The sequence below is a fragment of the Rana temporaria genome, chromosome 1 (assembly GCF_905171775.1).
Source record: "Rana temporaria chromosome 1, aRanTem1.1, whole genome shotgun sequence".
In the NCBI taxonomy this organism is placed as follows: domain Eukaryota; kingdom Metazoa; phylum Chordata; class Amphibia; order Anura; family Ranidae; genus Rana; species Rana temporaria.
In genome coordinates this window covers 373,479,353-373,491,758 of record NC_053489.1, presented here as the reverse complement: position 1 = coordinate 373,491,758, position 12,406 = coordinate 373,479,353, and the positions used below count along the sequence as shown (strand labels likewise).

The following is a 12,406-nucleotide window of genomic DNA, read 5'->3' as shown; positions in this document are numbered from 1 at the left end:
GCAACTCAGCACAGGGATGGTGGGAACCCCTCATAATGTGGCACAGCGGGTGTACAGACCTGGGAACTCAGCACAGGGATGGTGGGAACCCCTCATAATGGGGCACAGCGGGTGTACATCCCCGGGAACTCAGCACAGCACAGGGATGGTGGGAACCCCTCATAATGAGCACAGCAGGTGTACAGCCCCAGGAACTCGGCACAGGGATGGTGGGAACCTCTCATAATGAGCACAGCTGAAGTACAGCCCCAGGAACTCAGCACAGCACAGGGATGGTGGGAACCCCTCATAATGAGCACAGCACAGGGATGGTGGGAACACCTCATAATGAGCACAGCTGAAGTACAGCCCCAGGAACTCAGCACATGGATGGTGGGAACCCCTCATAATGAGCACAGCACAGGGATTGTGGGAGCACCTCAAAATGAGCACAGACCCAGGAACTCAGCACAGGGATGGTGGGAACCCCTCATAATGAGCACATCAGAAGTACAGCCCCAGGAACACAGCACAGGGATGGTGGGAACCCCTCATAATGAGCACAGCAGAAGTATAGCCCCAGGAACTCGGCACAGCACAGGGATGGTGGGAACCCCTCATAATGAGCACAGCACAGGGATTGTGGGAACACCTCATAATGAGCACAGCACAGGGATGGTGGGAACACCTCATAATGAGCACAGCAGAAGTACAGCCCCAGGAACTCAGCACAGCACAGGGATCGTGGGAACCCCTCATAATGAGCACAGCAGAAGTACAGCCCCAGGAACTCGGCACAACACAGGGATGGTGGGAACCCCTCATAATGAGCACAGCTGAAGTACAGCCCCAGGAACTCGGCACATGGGCACAGCACAGGGATGGGAACTCAGCACAGGGATGGTGGGAACCCCTCATAATGGGGCACAGCGGGTGTACATCCCCGGGAACTCAGCACAGCACAGGGATGGTGGGAACCCCTCATAATGAGCACAGCTGAAGTACAGCCCCAGGAACTCGGCACAGCACAGGGATGGTGGGAACCCCTCATAATGAGCACAGCACAGGGATGGTGGGAACACCTCATAATGAGCACAGCAGAAGTACAGCCCCAGGAACACAGCACAGGGATGGTGGGAACCCCTCATAATGAGCACAGCAGAAGTACAGCCCCAGGAACACAGCACAGGGATGGTGGGAACCCCTCATAATGATCACAGCAGATACTATTAGTCCTTTTTAAGCTTCCAGCTTTTTAAATTCATCATAACGAATATTGGTAATTTTTTTTTTAAAAGTGAACGAATCTAACGAAAATTGAGTTTCAGGTACAAAAAAATGTATTTATTGACGGCGCACATGTTTAGTATGTATACACACACACACCACAAGATACATATATAACAAGAGATAGATAGATATCTATCTAATAAAAAATCTTGTTATGTAGATATATCTGCATATATTATCCAGTATATTTACTGATTCCTGGAGGGAGGAGAGGTTTGCATAGATAAGAGGCGGCAACTTCCTCTGACACTCCCGTTGCTATGGAAACCTGACTGAAACCTGACTGAAACCTATTACATTGCTTGTGCATGTGCATGTGCGAGATCTTCAAGGCTGAAATCCAGGAAGTCATACAGTCTGGCTTCATGATGCCCACACTTAAGATGGCCAGTGTCTATTTCTAGTTTATAAACTAAATGCTGTAACAACCTAACAAAACAGACCTTAGTTTACAGACTAACTTTACTAGAATACATTAAGCTTGTGTATTACAGGGGTATTTATATTTAAAAAGTGATATTGTGGCCGGAGCTCCACTTTAATTACATCACTTTTTGTTTTTCTATTTCAGATAATGCAGTAGATGCCTTTGATGAATTTGCATTTTTGGAAGGTTTGACAAAAATTTCAAGCTGTATTTTGTGCTCTTTATAATGTCTATATGTATCTTCTACACTTGATGCAGTTAGGAATTCTTATAGGTTTTAGTTACTGATTTTAAAAAGTTAGATAATGCAAAAAAGCAAACTGACACCAAAAAAAACTTGGACCTTTGCATAATCCCTCCCACTCGCAGCAAGCTTCATTATTTTGTGATTTTGCTTAGATGCATGGACATATTCTCTCTCCAAGGTGTTTATCAGTTTTTCAGAAACCTCCCTTTAAACCTATAGACTCTTCTCCTTAGACATAACATATTAAATTACCAGTCCCCAACAACATGTAAAATGGTCCCCTTTTACCATGTGTTGGTCCTCTACACATTTCGTAGGAATGAACACCTGCTTATTCAGGAGGACCTTAACCACTACCCGACGGCCGTACGACTTTATACGGCCGCGGGGTGGTTCTCAATCTCTAACAGGCCGTAAAAACACGGCCTGCGCGCGCATCCAGCGGCGCGGGCGCGCTCGCCGCTTCGCTGAGATGCCGATGCGAGTGCCTGGCGGCCGTGATGTCCGCCAGGGACTCGCGATCGCCAGCTACAGGGACAAGATGTGGAGCTCTGTGTGTAAACAGAGCTCCACGTCCTGTCAGGGGAGAGAGGAGACCGATCTGTGTCCCTTGTACATAGGGACATAGATCGGTCACCCCCCCTCCACCTACAGTTAGAACACAATTTAGGGTACACATTTAACCCCTTCCTCACCCCCTAGTGTTAACCCCTTCAATGCCAGTCACATTTATAAAGTAATTAGTGCATATTTATAGCACTGATCGCTGTATAAATGTGAATGGCGCCAAAAATGTGTCAAAAGTGTCCGATGTGTCCACCATAACGTCGCAGTCAAGAAAAAAATGCTGATCGCCGCCATTAGTAGTAAAATAAAAAATAATAATAATTCTGTCCCCTATTTTGTAAGCGCAATAACTTTTGCGCAAACCAGACGCTTCTTGCGATTTTTTTTTTTTTTTTTTTCCAAAAAATATGTAGAAGAATACGTATCGGCTAGACTGAGAAATTTTTATTTATTTTTTTAAATTGGGCTATTTATTATAGCAACAAGTAAAAAATATTGGTTTTTTTTTCAAAATTGTCGCTCTATTTTTGTTTATAGCGCAAAAAATAAAAACCGCAGAGGCGATCAAATACCACCAAAAGAAAGCTCTATTTGTGGGGAAAAGAGGACGTCAATTTTGTTTGGGAGCCACGTCGCACGACCGCGCAATTGTCAGTTAAAGTGACGCATTGACACAAGCTGAAATTTCACCTGGTCAGGAAGGGGTATATGTGCCCAGTAAGGAAGTGGTTAAGCAGAGGGGCACGCCATTCTGCAGTCTTTTCTAGCTCAAGAAAAAAATTAACCACCAAAACTTTACAAAAAAAAAGTAAGGACAGTACAGGGTAATATAGTCTTGCATATACATATAGGATGCTATTAAATACAGAAGACTCTCTCTCTGTGCCAGGCATGCCCCTATAGGGCAAAGCTGGGTCTCTCTGATCAAGCAATTAAAGACACCAGTGTGACAACAGGCAGGTATTCCCCACATACCAACATGGGGAACATGTTAAAATTCTGAAGCAGGTAGGAAACCTTGTTACATGACTAATAGGAGATTGCATATGTATACATATTTATATACACTATAGTGCCAAAAGTATTGGGACAAATTAACTTTAATGGCATCCCAGTCTTTGTCCATAGTGTTCAATATTGAATTGGCCCACCTTTTTGCAACTATAACGGCTTTAACTTTTCTGGGAAGGCTGTCCACAGGTTTAGGAGTGTGTCTATGGGAATGTTTGACCATTTTTCCAAAAAACTAAATTTTGAGGTCTGATGTGTATGGGAGGGCCTGGCTTGCAGGCTCTGCTCCAATTCATCCCAAAGGTGTTCTATCTGGTTGAGGTCAGGACTCTGCAGGCCAGTCATGTTCCTCCACCCCAAATTTGCTCATTCACATCTTTATGGACCTATCTTTGTGCACTGGTCTGAATCATTTGGTGGAGGAGGGACCTTAAGGTGTGGTGTTTTAGGGGTTGGGCTTGGCCCCTTGGTTCCAGTGAAGGGAACTCCTTAAGGCGGCAGTACAAGCAAACTACAGGTAGATCTCCAATCTATAGATCTCCTTAGCTCTCCGCCTACATAATCTTCATTCATTGAGATGCCTATGGACATTTTAAATAATGGGCCCTTTTATCTATCCAGGAAGATTTCAGCTTCAGTCATATACATATATCCAAAATGCATATGCCCATGACTTTTCTCGCCTCTTACGACAGCTATAGGTGTTTAGAAAGAAACTGTGTTAAAATGAACCTGACAACTTAGGCTGCATTCACACCTGAGCGTAGAGTTTTTGGGCTTTTTTTCCGGTGTTTTGTCACGGGTATTTGCGCACAGCGTTTTCCGGCTTCGTCGTTTTTTATTTTGGCCAATAGGAAAAATGATCATCTCGGTCATCATTTGTTGCTATGTTAAGATTTTTTTTTCTTCTTCCTGGGTGAATATTCCTCTTCCGGGTCATCCTGGTGCTTCCTACTCCATTTTTTTCTATTGAGAATTGGAAATATGAGTGATGATGAGATGGCGTGTTTTTTGGCAGCAGCCACTGCTACGTCATATGTGCTATATGAAAGAGAGAGGAGAAGGAAGAGGGCACGCAGATATTGGATCCACCCCGTCATTGCTGGTCGGGAAGAGAGAGGCCAATTTTGGGTCACGTACAGTGACCTACGTGATCATGAGAAATTTCTGGACTACACCAGGATGTCCATAAAAAGGTTAGTCAAAATTACTTGGATTCATGCTGTTTGACATTGTTCCTTTCTTATCATGTCCACTAAAAACCCCATATTTTTTTTAATAACAGCTTTGATGAGTTACTGGGATTACTGAGCAGTCGATTGCAGAAAATGGACACATACTTTCGTAATAGTATACCCCCTGTGGAGCGACTAATCATCACACTGAGGTCATTTTATATTTTTGTTTCCAATTTTTTCAACCACTTCACGCCGTTATACGCTTTTCAAAATTGTTCAAAATAGACGCTCTATTTTTGCTAATAGCGCAAAAAAAAAACACCGAGGTGATGAAATACCACCAAAAGAAAGCTCTATTTGAGTTGAAAAAAGGACGCCAATTTTGTTTTGGAGCCACGTTGCATGACCGCGCAATTAATTGCAAAAACTGGCCGGGTCCTTAAGCTAACTAGGTCCGGGTCTTAAGTGGTTACAGACTATTGCATGTATAACCCAATATTAATATTTTTGTATATGCATCAAATAAAAACCAAACACACGTTTTTGAAGGCCAAAAAAAAATTACTTTTAAATTTTAAATGTTTTAAATCAAATTTTCTATGTTCTTTTGTTCATTATTCACATATTCAATATACAAAGAAATAGAGCTAATGTTGCTCATAGAACAATTTTATATTTATAGTTGTTGGTAGGAGTCATCTCGCTCATCGGGTGACATCACCACATTCATGGCATGGCCAAAATGTGACCAGCTGGAGGGATTATCATTATGCTGCCAATTGGAAGATGGTGGTGGTGGTGTTGGCAGAGGAGTATAAGTAGAAGGTGGTAGTGTTGGCAGATGAGGGTAAGTAGAAGGTGTTATTGTCGTCAGAGGAGGGTAAGTAGAAGGTGGTGTTGTTGGCAGATGAGGGTAAGTAGAAGGTGGTGGTGTTGGCAGAGGAGTATAAGTAGAAGGTGGTGGTGGTGGTGGTGGCAGAGGATGGTAAGTAGAAGATGGTGTTGGTCGAGGTAGGTGGATGGCAAAATGTGGCGATGACAAACGAGAAAGGGATGGTGCGGGGGGTGAGTTGCATAGGGACCATAGGGTGGTGGAGGTTCAGAGGATTGATAGGGTGTGGTTGGTGGGATAAATGTTACGATGTACCGTATGGTACCGGCCAACATGTCTGCCTGGAGATCTATTGGTACCCTTTCCAACAGCCCCTCCAGACATCTAGCAGAGATGTGACCGTACGATCTGTTGCTGGACATTCTGTCAGACATATTGGCCATGATGTCCAAAATCCTATTAAAATCTGGTTCTGGAGCCTTCCGGCGTGTTCCTCTAGCAGGTACACAAGCACAAACTGTTGGCGTGGACTTGTCGTCTCCCACAGGTGTTGCAGATGTGGACCGTGATGAAGTCGACAATTGACTCTCCGGCTCTTGGCCCGCCTGATCCCCTGATGCTTGGCTTGCTGGTTGACTGTTATTTGCATCTGTGTCCAAATCATTATTTGGAGTACCTTCCTCCCAGCAGTTTTCAGTACTGAAAATAGAAATGAGTTATTCTACCTTACTTATTACATTTTGTTTACTGACATTAGTACAGATGATAGCTTACCTCCCCAAAGCCAGCAATGGTCGAAGGAACTCCAATTCTTTAGAATGAAGGTAATCTTTTGGGGCACACGCCGCCGATCCACTCCTACGTTCTCTTTGCACTCTCAAATGACAAGTGAAGGCGTCACGTATGCTCTTCCATTTTGTTTTGAGCATTTTAACTGTCAAAAAACAATTAAAAAAATATATATTATTTTCTTTGTAGGTATCTATCAACCGGACAATCCCTAGCAAGCATACATTATGCCTTTCGTATAGGAAAGTCGACTGCAAGTTATATCATCCGTGACACCTGCTCTGCAATTTGGGAAGTCCTAAAGGAAATTGTTTTCAAGAAACCTACAACAGAGGAATGGGCACAGATTTCTGAAATCTTCTGGCAACCCTGCAACTTTCCCAATTGTGTTGGAGCGATTGATGGGAAACATATTTGTATCGTAAAGCCCATGGGTAGTGGAAGCCAGTATTTCAATTACAAAAAATATTTTTCTTTTGTTTTAATGTCTGTGGCTGATGCCAATTATTGTTTCCTGTACATTGATATTGGGTCGTATGGCAGCAGCGCAGACTCCACTATATTTGGTAACTCATCTTTTGGACACATGCTGCGTACCAATAGTCTGGACCTTCCGGAATACAGTCGACTCACGGGCACAAATGGCCCTCCCCTACCCAGTGTTTTTGTGGGTGATGAGGCCTTTGCTCTGAGTGCGCATCTTCTACGGCCTTATTCGGGGCATAATCTTACAGAAGAGAAGAGTGTGTTCAACTATCGCCTAACCAAAGCACGTCAAGTAGTTGAATGTGCTTTTGGTATTTTGGCTAACAAATGGCGGGTCCTACACACTCCCATTGTATTAAATATGCAAAATGCAGTCTGCGCTGTGAAAGCTGCGTGTGCCTTGCACAACTTCGTAAGGCAGCGGGATGGATTCGATTTTGAGGAGCCAGTGCATGAGAATCTGGAAAGAGCTCATTGGACTGGTGTACGTGGAAGCAGACAAGGTACACATGTCCGGGATCAATTTGCGTCTCCAGCAGGACAGGTCCCATGGCAGCTTGATGCAATTTAATAATTTCAAGTTTTCTGTTTTTTCTGAACAACTATACCATATACTATGCTGTATTGAGATAAAAAATGATTGATGTAGTAAGACGTCTCATGTTGTTTTTATTTATATATGTATTTTTCTTTGGGTGCAGTATCCCTACGATATCAAATAGGGGTCAGAGTGTGCCATTATGTATTAGTGACATGCTGACAATTGTATACTTATTATGCATTATGTCAGGGGTCTACAAACTTAACAAAGGGCCACTTCGGAGGGGCCGAATTGGGGCCAGCAAGGGAAGAAAAAGTCACAGGCCCTGCATCAGTGAGAACATATATGGCCTCAGGGTTGGTGGTCAATAGGAAGAGAAGTATTCCCCCTATTAGTAGAAGGAATAGTATCCCATCATTGGTATCAGTGGATTATACAGTATAGTGCCCCATTGTTGGTGTCAATGGGGGGAATAGTGCCTCATGTCATTGGAAGAAATTGTGCCCAAGGGCCGGATAAAGGCTAGCAAAGGGCCACATCTGGCCCTCGGGCCGCAGCTTGGAGACCTTGTAGGTGCTTACACAAGGAGGCAATAGATGTGCCATTCCAGTTAATCCTGTTCACATTCCTATACACATGCAATTTGTGTGTACACGTCGCACAACAGCTCAATGGAAGCGAAGCAGTGCCGAATCGCAAAAAGGGGCAAGGTCCTTAACCTGCATATTGGTCTGGGTGTTTGGTTAATGTACTAAATAACAATCATCCTATTATCTCCCTATGGTCATTTTGCTGGTTAGTTATGTTTGCAGGGGTTTACCTTTTACATCCTTCTCACGTATGTCTGCCCAGTTTCTGAAAACTTCACTGCCAATCTGGTTCCATGCCCTCCTCTTGTTCGATCGCAGTTTATAGCATGGATCTCTGGTATCATACAGACAGGGGTGCTGCTTTACCATTCGGATAAAGCTCTCCTGGTCCAAAAGAGCTACTGTTTCATCCACTTCCCCCTCCATGTTGCTGGACTGCATGTGTGTTATTATCTGGTGTTATTAAAATGGTGATTTTTGAACTTCCTGTGTATGTTTATGTCATTTTTATGTCATTCCCTCTATTTCACTTGAGCAGATTAGGCGACAAAACGCCCGTAGAAACACTGGTTGTCGCTCTAGACGCTTGAATCGGGCGTTTTTCCATTAGTTTCTATGGGAGATTTGCGCGACAAAAAAGGGTCCGGAACTTGTTTGAGCTTCGGGCGTTCGACGTCAATCGTTTTGGAGTGGAGATGTGAACCATCTCCATAGAGAATAACGTATTTTTTCTCCTCTAGCGTTTTTGAGCGTCGCGCTTTAGGCGACAAAACGCTCAGGTGTGAATGCAGCCTTAATGAATGACAGGAGTCCTGCCCAAAGTTGGAAGTCTGACTTCATATGGCACATTTAGATGCTGGTGGTAAGTTTTATGCAGATGCCTACTTCAGGAGACTGAGCCTGTAGTAGTAACAAAATATTTCCATTGACTTACTATCTCTGTTCTGTTAGGAAGGCTGAGTAAAAGATGTACTGAACTTAAACATACCCAGTCAGGTAAAGGGGTCAGGGACATAGCAAAACATGATACCACATCTACAGGCCATATTCCTGCCCATTTTTGCTGCCAGGAACACATCACGTGAAGCTGTCTGCATCTAAAGCAAAATGACCCGATACACCCTCAGTCATACAAGTTTTTTATACTGCTGTATAAATCCTAAACCCTAGGGAAGATTATAGTGACCACACAACCCCAATTAAAGGGCTCAGTGATGCAAACGATAAAGCTCTACAAATTCAAATATGATGTTAAAGTGAATGTGAACCCTATTCATGAAATTTGAGCTGGGCACATATATCTCCAGTGTTTTTTTTATCTCTCTTTAAAAGCGCCAAGTCCAGTAGCTGTCTCCTGCTCTGTTCTTTTGATAACGTCGGACACGTTCTTGTCAACCGAGACAAAAGCAGCTGGAGTTTTGTGTTGGGGAGGATGCTATGAATATATTAGCAGAGTGCTGAACTATTCAGCAAACAGCTGAGAGTCTACCTATGGGGCAAGGGGGTGTGTGCCTTTCCTGCAATTAGCTGTATGCCCAGACTATGCTTCCAGTGCTGAACAGTAAGAGAAACTCCAACACGCACTGAGCTTTCTAAAGAATATATAAAGCAGATATGCAAGTAAAGACAATGCAAGGAAATCTGATCCATCTGAGGCTGTTCACCCCACTGGGCACCTGCGAGGCTCCACATCCACTCAAAGTCCTTCCTGGAGGAAGAATGCCAAAAATACAAGAATATAAGGGGGAACCTCCTCAGTTACTTTTCAAATTATTGACTTGCAAAGTAGAATTTTTATGTCCCTATGGCCTGAGAGATAGTATAAATATACCTTGGTAAGGTCTCGGCGACCAGAGATTTTCTCTTAGCAATTTACACACCTTCTATCTATAAACATTAACCACTTCAGCCCCGGAAGAATTTACTGCCTTTATGACCAGGCCATTTTTCTCTTCCGTTCATGGACGAACACAGCAGCATTGACCTTAGGGTAATATATCCATCCTTTCAGGAGAGACTTAGGCAGAAAAAACAGCACTTCAAGTGTTAAAACACTTCAGTACAGTCCTCCCAGGGGGGCGGGTCCCCCGGGTACATCCCACTCTCTGCATCATGCAGCCCCAGTTTTTTTCTGCCTAACGTTGGGAGAAGACATGGCTCCTCTGGGCCCATGTGCTCTGGAGGTTTTTAAACTATTTTTTTTTTCGCTTTTATTTTATTTTTCCTGCATTTTTGGATCCTGGGATCTACAATCAACTGTTGACTGGGTGACAGGCTGGATCCTCGATCCTTGTAGTCCCCCCATGTTCGGCCATCGAGCGTGTGCCGGCCAATAGCTATGCGCTGGGCCGTCCACGACATTCCCCGTTGCTCCAGGGGAGGCCAGTGAGCGATATGCTACAGGGCACACATATGACCGGTCTCTATGGCCATGTCACAGTGTGCCAGGCCGACAGCCATGCCATAAGCGGACGTTGGTTCTGTCTGGAATGCCTCTAGCCGGTGGTCGCAGGACGGGTAAGTAGTATCCCCTTGCCTTGGCATGGTGGTTCGGCTGGTGCATTCCTGGGGAGGTCGATCGAGGGTCCGCCCTGCTTTCCTCTCTTCCTTCCTCTCCCTCCTTCCCCGCTTTCTGTGTGGTGGCCGTGAGGTGGGGGGTCCCTGGGGGGCTCTGTTACTACCGGGGGGTTGCGCTGCTGTGGGGTGCTATTTTTCCTGTCCTGTATGATGCCGTGTGTGCTGGGGGGGGGGGCTGCAGGGTCTGGTGCTTTTGTCACTGTATTTTTAAAACACGTGTATGGCCGCCATTTTGCCGGTGTCGCGCCTCTATTGACTCGGTGGCCATTTTCTTGTAGCCCGCATGCTTTTTTTTTTCCTGCATGTCGGCGGCCATATTGGAAAAGTTTTGGCCTCTAGTGACCAGAATAACGGCGCCAAAAGCTCTCAGCACGCTTCCTAAGGGACGGCACAGCACGGGCAGCGTTCTCAGCTTCTCAGCAGCACTACAGCCTGGTCGGGTCGTGAGTCCTCTGGGGGGTCCCCTGCTCTCTGTTTCGGCCGGGAGGGTGGCCTGTGGGTCCTGCCTTGCAGTACAAGGGCGGCTTATATGGTGGGTCAGCATGGCGTCCGAACCCGGAGGCTTCTACCCCAAGCATGCCAGAGTTAACCCCTGTCCCTGCGGCCTCGGATGCTATGACGGCAGTCCTTGAGGCGTTTGTTGCCAGGATTGAAGCGGCGGGGGGGCGTGGCCAAGATGGCAACCGAGCTGGATGTGTAGGAGCGGAGCTCTGCTGAAACGGAGGGGATAACATCCTGATTGCCCATTCTGCTCTGACGAGGGCACTCCTTATCCTGCCTGCTGGTGTTGGCCGATGGTACAGACCCGAAAAAAGCACAAGACCGAGTCCCGGGCGGCCGCAAATAGCCGGTCGTCTCTTCCCGCCTCGGCGCACGTGGAAAAGACCTCCAATATGGCGACGCAGACTGCTGAAGCTGGCCCGGCTCTCACAGCGGACGCAAACTTCTTGGCCCTAATGCAAGCCATCAACGGCTGCCAAGCAGCACTCACGGCCAAAATCGATTCCCTTCAGGCGGAGATGGGGTTGATGCGGCGGGACCAGGACAAGATCCGAGGCCGTGTGACTGAGACGGAGCGCCGTGTGGGGGACGCCGAGGATGAGCTACGGGACCATTCTGCCACACTCCACACAGTGCAGGTCAGACTTAAGCATCTGGAAGCCAAGTCCGAAGACGCCGAGAATCGGAACCGGCGCAATAATCTGCGTATTGTCGGCCTCCCGGAGGGGTCTGAGGGGTCGGATGCGCCTGCCTTCACCGAGAGGCTCCTCCGCAGGCTGTTCCCTCAGGCCGCGTTCTCCGCGCATTTTGTTGTGGAGAGAGCTCACAGGATGCCGGCCGCCCGCGGTCCCCCTGGTGCCCCCCCGCGCACTTTCATCTTTAAATTACTAAACTTTAGAGACCGTGACTTGGTTTTGCGGGAGGCACGAAAGATTGAGGCTGTCCGGTTTGAAGCCACCAAGATCATGTTTTTCCCGGACTTTGCGGTGGATACGCAGAAGAGGAGGAAATCCTTTGATTCGGTGAAGCAGTCCCTCCGTGCTAGGAACATGAAATACAGTATGATGTTCCCGGCCCGCCTGCGGGTGGTGGATGGCGAGACCGTTCGGTTCTTCACTGTACCCGAGGAGGCTGCCAGATGGATTGACACCCTGCCCCGTGGCTGAGCTGAAGAAGATCTGATGGCCCTGTGAGTAATACCCTGGCCGTCTCTTCTCCCTCTTATTCTCTCCTTGTTTGCCGCTGACTATGCCTTCTAAGCTGGGAACTTTCTGTCCTGACGCTCTAGTGTCCCCCTGCGGGGGCCTTGACACCGGTGGGTGCATCCTGCTGTGATATGGCCTGGCCTGTTCCCCCCATGTCATGAATCACCTGCTTGAACTCTGCTGTCC

General features: G+C 46.4%; 2 protein-coding genes across 3 annotated transcripts in view; one reads left to right on the top strand and one right to left on the bottom strand.

Moving 5' to 3' along the window:
• The window catches only part of POLE4 (DNA polymerase epsilon 4, accessory subunit), a 234,928-nt gene that overhangs the window by 204,353 nt on the left and 18,169 nt on the right, over positions 1 to 12,406 (top strand). Inside the window, exon 3 of one of the 2 annotated variants that reach the window (XM_040322516.1) lies at positions 1,841 to 1,882. The exons of the other annotated variant lie outside the window; for it this stretch is intronic. Coding sequence (XP_040178450.1) covers positions 1,841 to 1,882 — 42 coding nt within the window. The remainder of the gene's footprint in view (positions 1 to 1,840; positions 1,883 to 12,406) is intronic. 2 annotated transcript variants of the gene reach the window in all.
• On the bottom strand, positions 5,387 to 6,538 carry LOC120911126. Its single transcript, XM_040322515.1, has 2 exons — positions 6,306 to 6,538; positions 5,387 to 6,230 (listed from the first exon to the last, which is right to left on the bottom strand). The coding sequence occupies exons 1-2, from the start codon at positions 6,458 to 6,460 to the stop codon at positions 5,570 to 5,572; spliced, it is 816 nt and encodes a 271-aa protein (XP_040178449.1). The 5' UTR covers positions 6,461 to 6,538; the 3' UTR covers positions 5,387 to 5,569.